The 18,842-nt window shown below is 49.0% G+C and overlaps 1 protein-coding gene across 10 annotated transcripts in view; it reads left to right on the top strand.

The window, feature by feature from the left end:
* The window catches only part of ATXN7L1 (ataxin 7 like 1), a 240,750-nt gene that overhangs the window by 166,182 nt on the left and 55,726 nt on the right, over window positions 1-18,842 (top strand). The window contains exons 1-2 of one of the 10 annotated variants that reach the window (XM_027123872.1): window positions 10,796-10,909; window positions 11,188-11,412. The exons of 5 other annotated variants lie outside the window; for them this stretch is intronic. Coding sequence is in view for 1 of the 5 variants with exons in the window: in XM_027123868.1 (XP_026979669.1) it covers window positions 10,786-10,909 (124 nt within the window). In the remaining 4 variants the exon portion in view is untranslated. 4 more of the 10 variants (XM_027123874.1, XM_027123875.1, XM_027123873.1 and 1 more) reach the window with 4 other exon arrangements.

Here is an 18,842-nt window from a genome sequence, read left to right as displayed (position 1 = left end):
GTGTGGCCTTGGATGTGATTTGTAGCTTCTCCAAAATCTCAGTTTACTTGTCTGTGAAAATGGGAATCATAAAGCCCACTACTTTTAAAATGCTTTGCAGACAGTAAAGCACTACACCAGCACAGTCACCGTTCGTGGGGCTGAGACCAAGGCTTCTCTGAGCCTCCGTTTTCCTCCTTTGTTAAATAGGGATAATCATAGCTGCCCTCTCTCATCTCCTAGGATGTTTCTGAGAATCAAATAATATAATGTGCAGGGAGGAGACATGTAAGCCATGGAGTTCTAAGTGAGAGGCCTGGCTTACAAAATTCTGGGGTCGCTTTAAGAAGTCGGTTGTCGGGGCCTCCCTGGTGGCGCAGTGGTTGGGAGTCCGCCTGCCGATGCAGGGGACGCGGGTTCGTGCCCCGGTCCGGGAAGATCCCATATGCCGTGGAGCGGCTGGGCCCGTGAGCCATGGCCGCTGAGCCTGCGCGTCCGGAGCCTGTGCTCCGCAACGGGAGAGGCCACAACAGTGAGAGGCCCGCATACCGCAAAAAAAAAAAAAAGGTCAGTTGTCAATCCAGGGGCGGGGGCTGGTGTGAGCCTTACTTTGTCCCACCCGACCATTCCCTCCTTCTTCTCTTCCCCTCCCCCAACATCTTTCTCCCCTTCGCCTTCCTTTGTCTGGGAGGCTGCAAGCTGCCTGTGCTCTTCTCTCTTGATCCGTCAGGCAACTGCTGGCTTTCACTCCAGGGCGGCTCCGTTTCAGATCCCAGTGAAACCATGTCTGCATACAGTTTGTAAGAAAATGTAGGTCCCTTCAGGAGGAAAGGGGCAGCTACTGTGTGGGTTCATATCCACCACGTTGCACTGGTGACCCCCGGAACCAGAGGAACGACATTTACTCTCCAGAATAAACGTGAACCTGGCCTGTGGTTACAATGGTTTTTATAAACAACCTGTTTCTACCTACTCATTACTTTCCCCTAAACCTCTGGAGTGGGGAAGGGGCAACATTTTATTCAAATCAGAGAGAGATAGATAGGAAGAAGGGGGTGGGGCAGAGGTTAGATTTGAATCCATTCAGCAATTAAAAATTTCTCACTCTTCCATTTGCAGCCCAATTCTCTTGGAATTCACTTTTCTCAAATGCTCAGATAATTCTAAAATTTCATCTGGTCAATTCTCTTGGTCCAAAAATGAGATAGTGCTTAATGCATTCTGGGAAAGAAATGAAAAACTTTGTTAAATACGTGATTTAAGTGTTCCTTTTTATTTTATTTTGCCAAATGAAAATACTCGATTCACTGTTACCTGTAAGAGAACACAGATTACAGTTTGGATGAGGGAGGAAGGTTGGCCACAGCAGCCCTAACCTCAAAGAGGAAAGGGAAACCTTTCTCAGGACCAGGTCAGAGAAGCCCAGGGACGCTATCCCTCCATTTGTTTCTTATGTGCCTCAATCATTTGCTTCCTGTGTGGCTCAGTGGCCTCGCTGCACGGAGCAGGGAACTTGGAAGTCCCTTTCCGTGTCTCAAAACTGCATTCGGCACGCCCCTTTTTTTCTCCTATGGGATTTACCAACATCCAAGTTCCAATGCTTCTGCAACCACCCCAGATGTGTACCAAGGCCTCAACATTTGCAAAATCTGAGTCAACCTCTAAGTAAAAGATGCTTCAAGGAAGCACCCAGTTCCGTCTGCTAATAACCGCAGTTCGTCATGTGACACCTGCCCCTCCCCCCCCCCGGTTCTCTCCGAAAACCCCCCACCCCAACAGTAAACTCGGTTGAAGTCTGACCTTTATCTGCCAACATCTACATTTCCTTCAAGGTGGTAATCTGCTTTTGTTATTTAAGTTTGGTTGTCTTCTTAATTGTTACCCAATTGCTCTGGGGCTTGCATAAACAGTTAACAAAAACTACGGCGCACGAGGCGGCCGTTTCGCTTTCTGGGCTTGTTGTTCTTGGCACTGGGTCAGTTCTATGAACTTCTGGTGTCCAACTGGTAGGACCTGAAACTCTGTGTTTAACAAGTGCCTGTAGTCAAAACAGTTGGCGTGTGCAAGCTGGTACTGACTGCAGCTGGTCAGCCGTCGGGTCCTGGACCGTGCAGAACCCCGAACCCCGAATCACGGTGCTCTGTTTGGGGGCCGGGCTTTTGTTGTTGTTTAGTGTGGGAAGGGGGCGGTTGCTTCCTTTTTTTTCTTTTTCTTTTCTGTGATGGCATCCGTGCTAATATGGATCGCTTCAGGTTCCAAAAGTGCAACGTGTTTACAGTCGTCGTAGAATCAGATTAAGTTGGCAGCCCGAGTCTCTCTGTAAGTGGTTTTAGTTTACATTTCTTCTAGCAGGATGTTTTGCATAAATTTTGCTGATCCTGGGTTATTTATAGACTTTTTTGAAAAAACGGGCATGCCTGAGAGTTTTCTAACTGCTAAAAGTGAAATCCGTTTCTGCATTTAGAGAAACGGCCGGGCATGTGCAGCAGAAGGTTATTTTAGCTCTTGAAAATTAATTTCTCCGCGAGGTCATTTGATAACATTCCCGAGCGTACTCTCCAGCTGCCGACATCAGATACCCTGATAATTGTCTCAGGACGTGTTGTTTGCTTTTGGTTGGTCACAAACGGAGTAAAATGAAAGTAATGATGCCATTTCCTCTGGGACGCTGTGGGAGAATGGATGCAGTGATTGGGTATTGTTTCAAACGTCCGAAATGGGTTCGTGGTGGTGGTTTTGTCCAACCCTGGGGAGCAGTGCAGCCGGCCCAGAAGCCGGGCGGCGGGACTTGCCGAGAGCCTGGGGGAGGGGCAGAGGAAGGCCGGTCGCTGGAAAGTGAGTGGGTTTTCCAGTTTGTCCTCATGTAAATGACAGTGATACTGAAGGGTTTATAGTACTAAAAGGAAATAATAATATTCAACGGCAAGATAGCATATTGGCTAATATTGGCTAAAATCTGTTTGATTTTTCCGGCTCTGGCGGTAGCATCTTTGGGGATCGCGTGCGTGTTTGCATGAGAACTAAAGCCGGCCACGATCGAAATCACTAAGCCAGCATTAGCACTCTATGAAAGGGCTTCCCATAATATTTACCAGAACAGTTGGCTAAAAATTGGTCTGCTTTGCCCACCGAATGGCTGTGTAATTAAATCTGCCCTTGAGAGCATACCTTGAGCACCTCCCATCTCCGTGTCTGCGCTCCCGGAATTTGCATGGCTAAGTAGCATGTTCATCAGCGTGAGGAGTGTGGAATCCCCGTCTAATGGTCCAGGAAGAACGTCGTAAATGAGACACTTCATTGTGCCTCGGCTTAAATATTTTAAACCAAACAAATCGAAGAGGCCCATCATCTGGGCCTTGCGAAAGGCCTTCTGAGTAGGGAGTCTCCCCTGATCCAGGCATGTGGGTCCCTCCCTGACAGGTCCAAACTTCACCACTACCCACCCCCCCAGCGTCACCAACTTACACATGAAATGACAATGGACAGTCGAAATGGAAATTTCCAAGGTAGTAAATGTGACCTAGGCCGAGGCGTGACATAATTCTCACTGCCCAGGGCTGCCATGAGTGGATTTCTTTTTCTCCTCCATGTTTCTCTCATCTATATAAAGTGAGGTGGTTTATTTTGTATTTTGTGTCATTTTTTGGTCTCCTCTGACCTTGCAGAGAATAACGATGAGGCTTGTTTTCGGTCTTGCACAGTTTAGAGCGTGCTCTGTGCTTTCTCACGGTAGCCCCGCTGAGCTGGTGGGGACAGGTCGAGCCCTTTGGTCCCGGTATAAAAAAGGGATGGGGGCTCAGCCTGCGCGGTGGAGCTGGGGAGCCACGCTCCGGCTCGCACATTATCCATCAGACCTTCGCCTTCTCGGTGCCCCATCCAAGCTGGATGCACCAGCTGCAACGCAGAGGTTAAGCAGCTCTTTGTTCTGATTTGATTCCAATCTGCCCCTACGGATGGGGCCCCTGTTGCACTCCCCTTTTCCTCCTCCTGTCTGTCAGGCTGGGTTGGGATTGGAGACTCACCTTTTGAAGGCCTCAGCTTGGAGGTGTGTGTCGGATTGTGTGCCTCTCAGCTAGCAGTGACTATGGGTGCCCCCATCCCACCGTATAGATAACCTCGTGGCCAGAGTGAATGAAGAGCCATGAAGGGAACCCACAGGCCTTTGTGTTGGAGAGGGATGGCAGTGAATACTGAGAAGTTTCCCAGTCATCCTCGCCCTTGGGCTTTTGCATTTGAATTGGTCAGACCCTCTCAATCCTGCCATCCTTGGGAAAGGGAAGTTGCTTTGCAGGAGTTCAGCTGCTCTGAGCTGGAAGACCTGCCTTCGGACAACCTGAGTGCAGCTGTAGGTTTTTCCTTGACTGGACAGGCAGGTTTCTGCTCGTGGAAGTGGTATCTTGGAGAGATTTGTAACAGTAATAATCATAATACTTTTCTTTTATGTGTGCATAGCCTGACTCAACTTTTAAACCTCTTTTACATGCCTGATCTCAGTGACTCCTTCCTATAGCCTTGGAAGGGTGGTATTATTAACCTCAGAGCATGGAGATTCTGGAAGGAGGGTGTGGGGATTCAGACACCAGCCCTTGGGCACCGGTTCTTTTCGTATCGATTTCAGCTGCCTAATGTCTATACTTGGTTGCCAGTAAGGAGGGTAGTTTGGGAGTTGGAAAACCGGTTTTCTTCTATTATTGTATTTCTTGTCAGTTATAAAGGCACGTTTGATTGCCTACCGTGTGCAAGGCACTGCTAAGAGCTTTACTTTTAGTCCTTCAACCACTGGTAGCAGGAGGGCTGTTGTCAGCCGCATTTGTTAGTCATCCATGGGATCGTACCAGTGAAGATGAAGTGTGGGCCAAGTGACATACCTGCCCTGAATGGCAGGTGGCTCGGTAGAGTCACTCCTCTGGAGTACTGTTCACAGGTCGCTGTCGCCCTGGGGGATAGATCGAGTTGCCCGCTTGGCCCTGTCCCCTTCCACATTATGAAGGAGGATTTGGAAGAAGAATAGCATTAGTGGCAGGATTATCCAATTTTTCAAGCAGTAGATTTAGGAGGGAGAAGAGTTATATTAATGAGTCAGAGTCCTGAAAGATCTCCCCAGGCCAGAGCAGTGGACTGACTCCGACCAGATGACATTTGTAAAGGACACCTGTGGATAAGCAGCTTGGCAGTAAAGCATGTGAAATGAGACTCAGGGGTGATGCAGCCCTCAGAAATAAGAGATCTAGGGCTTCCCTGGTGGCGCAGTGGTTAAGAATCCGCCTGCTAATGCAGGGGACACGGGTTCGATCCGTGATCTGGGAAGATCCCACATGCCGTGGAGCAACTAAGCCCATGCGCCACAACTACTGAGCCCGCACGCTAGAGCCTGCGAGTCACAAGTTCTGAGCCCACGTGCCTAGAGCCTGTGCTCCGCAACAAGAGAAGCCACCACAAAGAGAAGCCCGCGCACCGCAACAAAGAGTAGCCCCCGCTCGCTGCGACTAGAGAAAGCCCGCTCGCAGCAACGAAGACCCAACGCAGCCCAAAATAAAATAAAATACATAAATAATTTTTTTTTAAAAAAAGAAATAAGAAATCTAGCTTGGATGTCTAGTGGCCTTAACAGGAGAATGATACCCAGAACAGACAGCTGGGAGCTGCCCAGACGTCACCTGTGATGTTCTCCCTTCTGAGTGGCACAGTTTAGAAAGCACAGTCAGAGATCAGAAGAAGAGCGAAAATGACCTTTAGTGAGGAATGATTTTAAAAGATGTCTGGGAGTATTTATCCCAGAGAAAGAGGTTTCGGGGAACAAACATTTGGCAAGGTGTCCCATGGAAGGGAAACTCGACTGGTTCAAGGTGACCCCCACAGGGCAGAAATGGGGTGGACGTGCGGGCATCACAGAGCAGCTCACGTAGGGGAGATTGTCCAGCGGTGGTGCTTTCTGGCCTGCTATGAACTTGGAGAGCTCGGGGCCTGCAGTGGAGAAGCCAGGCTGGGTGGCCCCTTGGCTACGGCTCCTCCGAAGAGGCTAACAGCCCTGGAAGGGGCCAGCAGCAGGTAGCAGAGAGTGATTACCTGTGGGGTTTCTTCTTGCTCTTTGGGAGTCTGTGACTCTGTCCCAACTTTATGGTCTAAGACCTGAGCCCCTTTGGTGGAAATGATGGCTGTATCAGGAATGAGGGGGCTGGCAGAGGGGAGCTGTGCCTCCGAGTCCCATCTGTAAGTGGCTAGGGCAGCCTTTGTGCGCCCCTGTGTGGGGTGGTGGGAGCAGCTGGCTGTTCGAGACAAATTAACACTTCTTTGTGGACCTGAATCGGCCAAGTTTAGGGACTTCCGACTTGGAGTGAGTGCCTATCTGCTCTCTCCTACTGGTCGCCTTAGTTACCTTAACTTAAAGATTATTTCCTTTAAGTGATTCCAAGAAGGCTTCTGAAGGTAAGTCTCAGTTAAAACTGAAACTGATTGTTCTGCTTGTGGATTGTCTCGGCCCTCACTTTCTGCAGAGTTTTGGGTTTTTTTGTTTTTGAGATGAAACGCATACAACATAAAATCAACCATCTTAAAGTGAACAATTGGGTGGCACTGAGTACATTTACAGTGTTGTGCAACCACCACTTCTGTCTAGTTCCAGAAGTTTCATCACTCCAAAATAAAACCTCATACCCGTTAAGCAGTTATTTCCCCCTCTCCCTCCCCTCAGTCCCCGGCAACCACCCGTCTGCTTTCTGTCTCTGTAGATTTACCTATTCTGGACATTTCATAGAAATAGAATTCATATAATATGTGACTTTTTGTGCCTGGTTTCTTTCATTTGCATAATGTTTTCTAGATTCATCCATGTTGTAACATGTATCAGTACTTCACTCCTTTTCATGGCTGAATAATTGTCCAGTGTTATGTATATACCACGATTTATTTATTCACCCACTGATGGATACTTGGGTCGTTTCTGCCTTTTGGCTATAGCTAATAGTGCTGCTGTGAACATTCACGTTCAGGGGTTTGTTTCATTTCTCCTGGGTGTGTACCCTAGGAGAAGAATTGCAAGATCATATGGTGATTCCACGTTTAATTTTTTGAGGAACCACCATACTGTTTTCCGTAGAGGCTGCACCATTTTACGTTCCCACGGAATGTGTCCAAAGGTTCCAGTCTCTCCACATCCTCAGCAACCCTTGTTATTTTCCATTTTGGGGCTTTCTTGGTTGTTGTTTTTTATATACGTAGCCATCCTAGTACGTGTGAAGTGGTATCGTGTGGTTTTGACTTGCATTTCCCTGATGACTAATGATGTTGATCATCATTTCATGCGATTATCTTCTTTGAAAAAATGTCTGTTCAAGTCCTTTGCCCATTGTTTAATTGGGTTGAGCCTGCCTGTTTTTGTGTTTAGCATTAAGGTTCTAAACTTGCGGCTCCTCAGATGCCAGAGCAGTATACATATTGCATCTTCTTTTCTTTTTTCTTTTCTTTTCTTTTCTTTTCTTCTCTTTCGGTCACTCCACGCGGCAGGCGGGATCTTAGTTCCCCAACCAGGGATCAAACCCGCCCCCACTGCAGTGGAAGTGCGGAGTCTTAACCACTGGACCTCCAGGGAAGTCCCCATCTTATTTTCTTAAGCCATCTGTTTGCTGAAAACCTAGTCCACCTACTTATTCCCAGGCACCTGAGATGAGGAGAGAACAGTGAAAGAGGTAAGGGAAGGTACTTCACCAGGACCAGAGGGCTCTGGGAGAGCTGGCCCATGGAAGCTGTTCACATCTCTATCCCCCAGGTCATCCTGGAACTCTCAGCAAACAGATACTAAGAAAGTTGCTCCCAGCTGTCTCTGGAAACACGCAGGCTCCTGGGCCACAGGGCCTGCCCTTTCATCTGTGCTTCCTCTGAGTATTGCAACATTCAGCAGGCCTCCTCTTGACAGTCCCCTGAGCAGGGGAAGTGTGCCCATGAGCCCTTGACCCTCTTGCCTAGAGTCTGGAGGATACAGCGCACAGCCTTACCCTGTCTCTAGCCCTCTCCGTAGGGCTGGGTTGGGTGGGTGGTCGAGTCACACACCCTCATACCCACTGGCTCCATTCCAAAGAAATGGACTTGTAGAAACTAGTCCTGCTTCGACAAGTGGCATAGCCCTTTCCCAGCCAGAAACTGATTCTGCTATATTCTGGGAAGAAACTCTCTCTGCGACAGGGGAAAAGGAAGCCCAAAGTCAGAGACCCAAAATCATGTTCTCCTTGAATAATTCTCCCATGGGAGACTCCCTGTTTCTGGCTTTGGTTATATGATCAAGCTGCTGGAGATGGTCCCAACCTGAGACAGCCTTACAAAGGCCAAGTTAGCACTGCCCAGTTTACGTGCCATGGTCTGAGATGATGCCATCCTCCCATAGTCTGAAATTCTCCAGTAGAGGCTTACTTCTGAGTCTTGGAAAGCTTTTGTCTCTTAGGGGTTTGTTTTTATTTTTCCTTATTAAAAGGCGTATACTCTTCCGCCAGGGTTAACTTAAGATTTATCAGGTAACAGGCAGGTTTTACAAAGAAATGTTGGATGAAACATAGGAGAGATCCTAGTAGAAGATAAAAGAAAATAAAAATACCTAAAACACACTAAACTGCTGGGTTTTCTTTTAATGGAGGTGAAATTCACATAACAAAATTAATCATCTTAAAGCATTGAATTGTAATTTTTTTTTCAGGCAAGGCTTTATTGGGACCCCTGCTGCAGGAGGGGGGGACGAGATCAAGCAACAGGTTCCCTTGCTTGCCCACTCGCTGAGGGGGGGGGGGGGGAAGCTTGTTTCTTATATGGGGTGAGGGTGTAGGGGTGTGTCCAGGGGTCAGGCCGGAGGGGTGGCCTAGGTGTTTTGCCCACCCCTCTGGTGGTGTTGAGTGCAGGGGGCATGCTCAGTTGAATTGTAATGTAGCACTCAGTCTGTTCACAATGTTGTGCAACCGTCACCTCTGCGTGGTTCCAAAATGCTTTCATCACCCCCAAAGGAGACCCTGTACCCCTGAAGCAGTCACTCCCCACTCCCTGCTTCCCTAGCCCCTGGCAGTCTGCTTTCTGTCTCTATGGATTTACCTATGCTGGCTATTTTGTACCGATGGAATCATACAGCGTGTGGCCTTTTGGGACCCATTGTCTTTTTTAGACATCCCCCCTCCCCACAAATCTACTATCCCTTGCCAAGATCAGGGAATAAACTTTCTAAATATAAGGAATGAATGAAAACTCTCCCCTTGAATTCATACTTAAAATGTCCCACAAAAGTAATTTTCAGTCTTTATAATGACGTCTCTACTCTCTCCAAAGCAGAGTGCTGGGTATTGCAGTGGACTCTGCCCATCAGGGCACACAGGCCCTGAGGGAAAAGGAAGCAGAAAGGCTTGAGGTCCCTGCAGGCTGCGTGGGCCCCTGGCCTCAGCCTGGTCCCCGGGGAAGCCTGCAGGGGCCATCGTGCAGTCGGGCTGCAGGAAGGCCCTGACCCTTCCCATACAGTGGCTGCTCAGATCCGTGTGTGTGTGTGCGCGCGCGCGCGCGCGCACCCGCGCCCAAGTTCATCTGCCAAATTCGGGATAGGACCCTGGTCTTTCCGGGCTTTTCTTTCTGCCTTTCCCTAATCGCATCTGGGCGTGCTCTCTTAAAGGGGAAGCGGTGCGTTCTGACTGGCCAGGACCCTTAGCCAGGAGCCAGGAAACGGCTCCCACGAGTTGCGCTGCCCAGCGTGTCACTGGCTCAGCCCCTTTATCCAAACAGCGAGGCTGTCTCCCTGGGATGTGTAAGTGTGAGCACAGGGCACGCTTGCCACACAGGATGGCGTGGGGCTGGGCCCAGGTCACGGCAAGCAGAGCGTGCTGTCAGCCCACGATCCATTCAGCAAGTCCGAGGTGGAGCTTAGGCGGTGCCCTTGGGCTGTGGGCTGGCGCTGAGACAGGGCTGAGGCGGAGCGGGGAGAGTTGCTGCCTGGGAAAGAGGTCAGGAGTAGGAGGCTGGGTTGGGGACCCGTCTATTTTGGACAGGCCTTCTGGAGGCGCCAGCCTGGGGGCCTGGGGAGGAGTGGAGTGGAAAATTTTCTAGCACACCTCTCCTAGCCCCGGGAAGTGGCTGCACTGAACCTGACCAGCTCATCCTCTCCACTTCTCTGCACTTATGTGCAGCTCCCAACACACTTGATGCATTTATCTACTCGCTACTGATTTTTCTTGGTCATTTTTATATGCAAGCGGTGCTAAGCAATGTTTCGGGTCTCTTTCACTCAAACTTCAAAAATTGCTGGAAACTGGCAACCTGTGGTTTTTCCTTCTTTACTCTTCGCGGATGGTCCTTGGTCCGGTGTGTGCACACAGTGGTCCCTGAGTCCATGCTGGTGGCCGGCCAGCTGGCGGACTGGCAGCGCCCGAGCACGATTGGCAGCGCACCTGGCCTGGTTTCTAGCGGGGTTGGTTTCCTGTGTACCCGCGGGGAGACCGAGGGAGGGCTCACGCCCACTCGCGCACAGCCGGGGGCTAACTCGGTGTCCCCAGCAAGTAGCTGATGGTAGCGAAATAGACCCTTGCTGTATTTTAGACTCCTTCCTACCCTTGGTTTTCGTTTGTATGGTGGTGAAGGTTGGTCTTCAATTTTGTAAAAAGCTGTGTTTTCCACGAAATAATTCAGACCTGCTCCTAAAAAAAAGGGAGCAGAGGGAAAAAGAAGGGGACTGGAGGGGGAAAAACAAGTGGTGTCTCCGTACATGTACACTGAGAGGACAGAACCACACCCTACTTCAAGACAGCTTCCTGTTTGCCACTGCCAACTGCCACTCCAAGGAGAACAGAAATGCTTCCGTTATTAGTGACTGCCGTCGGACCACAAAAGCCTCTTCTGGGTGACGCCGCGAGCTTCGCAGTGAGCTGGGACTGTGCACCTCTAGAGACTGTGGCCTGCACTCCTGAAACCGGAGGTCGGTACAGACAGGAATCAAGCAGCCCTGGCCTCTCCTTACTCAGCCGATGTTTCTTAAACAATTGTGCTCCTGTAGGATTCTTGTAAATGGATAGTTTTAACTCAGGGGCAGGGAGAAGGTAGGGAACTGCCCCCTTAGGAAAGCTACTGCTTGTATTTTTTTAGTCTACATGTGTATGTGTTAGGGGAACTTGTGTGAAGCGCCTACTGTGAGTTGGCACCGGGGCAGCCACCTTCCATGTGTTATCGATCCTCACATTCTCATTTCTTCAACAGTGAATGTAGTGAGTGCCTACCAAGGCCAGACCCTGGGCTGAATGCCAGGGACGAGAGAAGGCACAAGACATCTGCTCTCCGTGCGTCCAGCGACAGGACGCCTAGACCAGTAAACCAGTGATTACAGCATGGGACCTGTGCTAAGATGGGGGGCCTCAATGTACTATAGGGGCACCTGCCCACTCGTAACCCTATGATGTGGGCATTATTGTTCCCACTGTATAGGTAAGGAAACTGGAGCTCAGGGGGTTAAGTTATTTGCCCAAGTCACAGAGCTAATGAGTGACAGAGCTGGGATTTGAGCCCAGATCTTTCTGATTCCAAAGACAGCAGTGTTTGGTCCACATTTCCAGTGACTCCCGAAGCTTGTGTAGAGCAAGAGAATGACCTCGGGATCTTTTAAAAAATACAGATTTGGGAGCCCTGGCCCTGCTGTCCCAAGAAGAGGAGCCCTGGGCGGCACCAGGAGGTCTCAGGTGGATAGTGGCCTGGGCTCCTTCCCGACATCATACCTCAGGATCCTCCGGCCCTTCCTTGAGGCGTGGACCACGCATGCCTGTGTCAGGGCCCAGGGCTTTTCATGTGCTTAGCCCAAGGCACCTGGGTAAAGGCCACTGATGTGGCCTCAAGACAGCCTTGGGAAGATTCGGCCCAGCTGTTCAGGTATTTTAGACATTGGGAATCCCTGTTCTTGTATCTTCCCACCAAAGATACCCCAGCTTTGCCCAGCTTCCGGCTGCCTGCCACTCCTGTCCCTTCAGTGCCCCTGGAGCGGGGATGATGTCAGCTGTGCCATCTTAAGGTGGAATCCAACAGCTTATCGTAAAGCTGGAAGCCACCAGTTTTCATCTTAGCTGTGGTGGTTCTGTTTTTACACTCATGTGACTTGCACAGTGGGTATGTTGGTGGTTGGGGCCGAGGTCACTCTGACGGAGAAGTTAATACCATGCAGGTGGGACTCCTTGTCAACCCCTCCACTACCGTATTGGCTCCAGACACACGGGAATAGCTGGGGCAATAAAAGGCGAGGATGGCAGCTCTGTCCCATGGGGCAGGCAGGCTGTTCACTGGCCTCAGGTCCTCCAGGTGGCAGCCCACCTTCAGAGGGGACCCTGCTCTCTACTCCCAGGGTGACCAAGTGGTGGCCAGCCAGGACCTGGAGAGTGTGTCCTCTGCCTGAGGGAACCCTCGGGCCGTGGCAGTGTCTGTCTTACCACCACCATTATATTTTGGTGCTTGGCGCATGGTATGTGGCAAAGAGATGCTTTAAAAGATGAGTGAATGAATGAATGAGGTGTGACTTAAACACATGCTTTTCTCTCCTTCCTCCTTTTGTATCCGCACCTGTCTTCTCCCGTTTGGCCTCTCTGGTTAAGGATGTGTCAGTGTTTCTGTTGTTGTTGTTGTTTGTTTTTCTTTTTTCTTGTATGGATTTAAAAAACAACTTTAACAAAAATAGAGGCATCCTATATCCTTCCCTTTTTTCCTTTTCTATCTGTGTTATATATTCATATATATATGTTAAATGTTTTACATTTTTATAAAGTAATGATTAGTGTTTGCATATACTGGTGATATTTTTAATTTTCTTGTGAATTTGGGTAGTATTGTCTCACATACACATTTCCTTAGATTGAGATAACCCTCATGCCTGTCATTTTCAGTTGTTTTATCATAGACCAGGTTGGTTATGGTATCTTTTACTATTGTAAGCAATGCTGCTGAGAATATCTTTGAACTTTTCTTGGGGGGGGATATTTCCTTGAGGTCTATTTTCCAGACTAAAATTACCAGGTTACCAGATCAAATGCTTTTTTTTTTTTTAAATAGATTTCTTTTATTTATTTACTTATTTATTTATTTTTTGGCTGTGTTGGGTCTTCGTTGCTGTGCGCAGGCTTTCTCTAGTTGTGGCGAGCGGGGGCTACTCTTCGATGCGGTGCGAGGGCTTCCCACTGCGGTGGCTTCTCTTGTTGTGGAGCACAAGCTCTAGGCGCGCAGACTTCAGTAGCTGTGGCTCACGGGCTGTAGAGCGCAGGCTCAGTAGTTGTGGCACAGTGGCTTAGCTGCTCCGCGGCATGTGGGATCTTCCCGGACCAGGGCTCGAACCCGTGTCCCCTGCGTTGGCAGGCGGATTCTTAACCAACTGTGCCACCAGGGAAGCCCTGTGAATGCTTTTTAACCGTTGTCATCAACACGAGGTTGCCCTCCAGAGAACTGTCATCCCTTGGAAGTACCCCCAGCAGTGTGTACATGTGTTTGTTTCCCCACTGGTCTATATTGCTGGGGGGGTTTTCTCCTTCAGCTAGGTTAAATGTCTAGTGAGGGCATCCTTGGGGGCTGATGGAAATACATCAGGGCCCTGGAAAGTCCCTGGGACTCCCCAAATCCTACCCAGCAGTGGTTGATGCCAGAAATGTATACCTTAGTATAAATAACCAATAGAAGAGCACAGGTGGGGTGGGGGAATGCCTCGGAGAGGGAGATGTAAAAAGCATCCCAAGTTATCTAACTTCAGAGCTGTATCCTGGGCCAGCTCTGAAAATGGGAGACGCTTTGTTAGAATCTTCAGACAAGTTGTATTGCTTACGTGTAGAGGAAAGACGGTATCCCAGAGGGTGGCATGGTGGGAAGGGCATTGGCTCTGGGGCCAGGCAGGCCTGGGCTCACCTTCTAACTGCCAAAGTCACCGTGACCTTGGCCTTGTTTCATAATCTTGCTAAGCTTTAATTTCCCCATCTGCAACGAGGAGGCTAACAGTATCCACTTTGGGGGGTTGTTGGGTAGATTGCATGAGCTGGTAGGTGTAAAAGTAGCTTGCTCAGTGCCTGGCACATAGTAGGCACCCAAGGAATGCTGCTTCTCTTCCTAACTGAATGAATGGGCACAGAGTGACCAGATGGCCGAGAAACCAACCCAGAGCCTAGGGGGATTTGAGAGCTGAGCCGGCGTGAGCAGTGTAGGCACCAGCCCACAGTGGCTTTTGTCAAAGGGCCCCAGGTGGTGTGTGTTGCCCATCTGGGTAGCCGGTGAAGAGGGGTAAAGAAGAACTAGTATAAGTTAACTGGTGACAGGCACCCGTGCTTGAAGGAACACCTCCCCTGACAGCTTTTTTTTTTAAAATTAATTAATTTATTTATTTATGGCCGCATTGGGTCTTCATTGCTGCACACGGGCTTTCTCTAGGTGCGCAGGCTTCAGTAGTTGTGGTTCGCAGGCTCTAGAGTGCAGGCTCAATAGTTACGGCACACGGGCTTCGTTGCTCCACGGCATGTGGGATCTTCCCGGACCAGGGCTCGAACCCGTGTCCCCTGCATTGGCAGGCGGATTCTTAACCACTGCGCCACCAGGGAAGCCCCCTGACAGCTTTTAAAGAGGCACCGCAGCCCGAGGAGGGAGTGCGCTCCTGGGCAGCTCACAGGCACTCCTGGCACAGGAGCTGCTTGGCACGCCTCTGCCTGCCACTCGCTGCCTGCCTTAGTCACTTGACTTTCCTGTGTCTTCATTTCCTCCCCTGCTGAGGAAAGCTGATTCAATATCCCCCCTCTAACCACCATGGCACTATATTTAGTGCCCAGCTACAACTGTGGCAAATGAGACCACAGCTCAGATGCTACCCCTGCTGTCTCCACTTCCGAGCCTTAACAGACCCTGGACAGGTTTCCAAAATGCAACCTGCCTCAGTTTCCACAGCTGTAAAATGGGGGGATACCTGCCTCACCCCCTCACCAAGTGGTTGCAAGATACAGCTAGCGTGGTTCCTGCATGATTCCCCGGGCCAAGGTGTGTGCTCTGCCCCTCACCTTCCGCCTCCAGTTTACTTTTGGAAGGTCCCTTGGAGTTCAGGGTTGTCCTTTATGGAAAGCATCCTGACCGCAGCTACTAAAGCAGATAGAATCCATTGATAAAATAGAACCCGGCTAATGATTTGCCAAGCACCTGCTCTAAGAGGTGAGGGCTGAAAGAGACTCAGCACTGTCAAATGAGCAAGCCAGGAGCTGGCCTAAGCCCAAGTGAGTTTACACAAGCGTGTCGGGCCACAAGTGACTGTGGTGCACACACTCTGTTGGGGGCAGGGGCGGGGCGGGGATTGATCCCTTAAACACCATATTGGAAAATTCCCAATGCGTTCTTTCTAAAACTGGTACAGGGAACCACACTGGGTGTTGGCGGCCGGCTCAGCCATTCGTGAGGCATCTGTGCTGAGGTTTTAAATGCAGGACACTGATGCTGTGAGTATAAAAATATCTCAGTGAATAAGCATGGGGGGAGGGGAGGGTTCCGAATTTTTACTGAGATGCAATGGCCTGAGAACCTGGTGGACTTTTCCCACTGGAGAGTAGTAAGGGGAGAGGATTGTGGAGACACCAGGCCTCCCCACATGGTGTCTGCAAGCCCCCTGCTCAGCTGGTCTCTGGGATTGCACCCTGGAGTCCCTCATGGATGGTTAGGCTGTACACAGTGAAGCAAGTGGTCTTAGAACAGCCAGTGGCTGAGGCCATGCTCTGGATTTCCTGTGATGGAAATGCAAAAAAGTAAAAGGATTTGGTTTTTCCTTTCTTTGGTCATTTCTTTGGGGTTGAGGTCTCAGGCTATGGCTGACTGGTACCTTAAAAGCTGCCACATTAGGTGTTTTTCCCCCCCTCCCTAGGGGAGTCAGGTGCCCTGCTGAAATGCCCGTACTCAATGGGGAGGGGAGGTGCCCAGCAGCCTTCCAGGCTCTCCCTATATGCTGCAGCATCGTCCAGGATTTCAAGGTGGTAGAGCTCAGAGTTAAAGCCACAGGCTCTGAAGACATCCACAAATCTAATGTTTCCTAGCTCCATGAACTTGGTCAACTTGTATCTCTAACCTCAGTTTCTTCATCCGTAGAACAGATATAATAATTGTACCTCTCTTAGGGTATTGTAAGAACTAAATACTAGGTAATTACTAAGGTAATTCAAGTATTTAGTAGAGTTCTTGGCGCATGGGAAAGTCTTAATAAGTTATTATTACTATTGGCCAAAGGACAGAAGGGGTGAGGCCAGAGGTTGCTGATCCAACGTCAATCACCTAGGTTGTTACTGATGTAGTGGACATTTAATTCTGCGTGAATGTCCTGACAGTGATTTTCTGTTTTCACTTCAGTAGGTGAGTGGTACTCACATTCAACATTAGCACAATAGATTGGTTTGGTCTTTCTGTCCCACGATCTGGAAAGAAATGTGTTGCAAAAGCTATAAACTATTGCAACCTTTTTCACTTTGGGAACTACACCTCAAAGAAATCATCTCAAATCACTTTTTAACTAAATTGTAAAAAAAAAAAAAGAAAGAAAGAAAGAAAGAAAGAAAGAAAGCCAGACAATAAGTAGAGAATAGCTAAGAGAATAGCTAAGTAATCTAAAGCATGATGTCAGTGATTAAATATTACCTAACCATTTAAAATGACCAATATATGGGAATTAGAAACATATAAGTGGAATAATATTAGTTGAAAAATAATAGTCCAAAATATCAGTTGATTACTGTTTTGTTAATGCATCCATGTACATGAACAGAGAATGAGAAGATTTGGAGGGAAAGGGTTTTTTTCTCTAAGATTGCTTCAGTCTATAGAATATTTTAATAGTGAGTCAAAAAATAAATGTTCTGGGCTTCCCTGGTGGCGCAGTGGTTGAGAGTCTGCCTGCCGATGCAGGGGACACGGGTTCGTGCCCCAGTCCGGGAGGATCCCGCATGCCGCGGAGAGGCTGGGCCCGTGAGCCATGGCCACTGAGCCTGCGCGTCCGGAGCCTGTGCTCCGCAACGGGAGGGGCCGGCGTACCTTAAAAAAAAAAAAAAAGAAGAAGGTTTATCCATTGAGTTAATTTTTCCTGTGAGTTTAGCAGCAGAACGCCTTGGCAGGGTCACTAATCGTAATTCTCTGGAGGTGATTTGGGAATCCCTGGTCTGGCCCATTCATTTTGTCCTTAATGTCACGCTTCTTTGTGATTTATCTTTGCTTACTGGTATTATTTTCCACTTTTAGTTTAGCAAAATAAAAACTCTCTTCATTATGAAGGCTTATCTCTCCACCAGAATGGGGGGATACTTCTGCATATCCCTTCCCCCACCCCCTCTGCCACCTTGAGCACATGAGAGCAAATGAGTGAATGAAGTCTGCAGAGCAACCCAAAACAGTAGTGGTAAAAATCAAAGTCTTGTTTTAGTTTTGGAAACTAAAGCCAAAAAAAAAAAAAATTGCTGAGCGAGACATTTCTGAAGGGCAGAAAGAACTATGGATTTGAAGTGAGAAGCGTTGGTTCTGAACTCAACCCTGCCACCAACTAGCTTTGCCCTACGGGCTGGTAACCGATAACCTCTCTAAGTGATAACCTCCTCATCCATCAGCAAGCAGATGGGATGAGCTGACTTTTAAGATCCAGTTCTAACCTTCAGTGATTCTAAGTCCTGTGCTTCCGAATTCCCTGGCTTCACATCTTGGTCACAGTACACCCCGTTTCCTGCCTTCCTGAGAAGCAGCTAAGCCCCTGCCCATAGCACAGAGGCCCCATTCCTCTCATAGCCACTGACCTTGACCTTGGCTAGTCACCTCGCCTCTCTGGGTCTTCTTTAGCCAGTCAGTCCTGAGGAGGGTGGAGATGGCTGGCTGCTTCCTGCCTGTGTCAGAGGGGTTGTAAAGACCAGTACAACTTTACAAAGGATGAATTCCCCCAAGGAAGATCCAGCCTGAGTAAAATATTTCAAAACTTGTGCTATAATTATTGCTATGACATTCAGGAATCACAAGAGATGGGAAGTGAAGGATCAGGTGTAAGTATGCCTTGTATTTATGATAATGGAGTAGAAAGAGGCCTTCAAGGCCATCTAGAGACCCACTTCATTTACAGATAAAGGCATGGAAACAGAAAGTTTAAGTGGTGAACTCCAGGCCATAAGCCCAATAACGTGGTGTGGCTGGAATTGGAGCCTGGATCTCCTGGCTCCTAGCCCAGGGTTCTCTCTACTACATCAAAACAGAGGCCCTGGAACCAGCTCTTGGTTTTCACATCCTTGAACAGGGTGGCTCTGGGAACTGAGCATGTAGGCAAGGTCTCCTCTGATTCGGTGAAGAAAGATTCCCTGGTAAAGTTATTCAGTGCAGGCAACCTATGAACACTGGTCAGGCAAAAACACCCAGCGATCAGATGATCCTCAAAAATCCACTTTCCCCCGCTCCCCAATTCCCACCTCATCACAGGATCAGAGTCAGTCGGCTTGGAGACAAACTGGCAGCCCATTGGTACCAGGAAGCGCAGAGGAAGCCCAAAGGCTTGTCCCTCATAGCCATAGGCAGTCTGCCTTTCTTTCCAGGGTGCCTGGCCTAGCAGCCAGAAGTGCCTCACTAATGAGAAAAGTAAGACTCGGCTCGGAGTTGGAGGGGGAGTGGGGTCTGCTCTCTCTGCCCCCATCTTCTTTGTTATCACATTCAACCCAGATCTCCAGCTTTGTGATCTCTAGTCCTTCCCATCAGGAGATCTGTTATAATTTCATTTATTTATTCAACACATAGTAATTAGGCACTAACTATATGTGGGGCTTTGTAGTAGGTACGAGGGAGCCAGAGCGGACTTAGGATTTCAGAGCGTTTGTCTTTTGGGGGTTCAGGATTCCTTCCTGTAATTGTATGCA

This window comes from Aethalodelphis obliquidens, unplaced genomic scaffold, assembly GCF_003676395.1.
Source record: "Aethalodelphis obliquidens isolate GAN/ISIS:26980383/991018 unplaced genomic scaffold, ASM367639v1 scaffold27, whole genome shotgun sequence".
In the NCBI taxonomy this organism is placed as follows: domain Eukaryota; kingdom Metazoa; phylum Chordata; class Mammalia; order Artiodactyla; family Delphinidae; genus Aethalodelphis; species Aethalodelphis obliquidens.
Note: the sequence above shows the minus strand (reverse complement) of the source record. Positions and strands in the feature narration are given on the sequence as shown.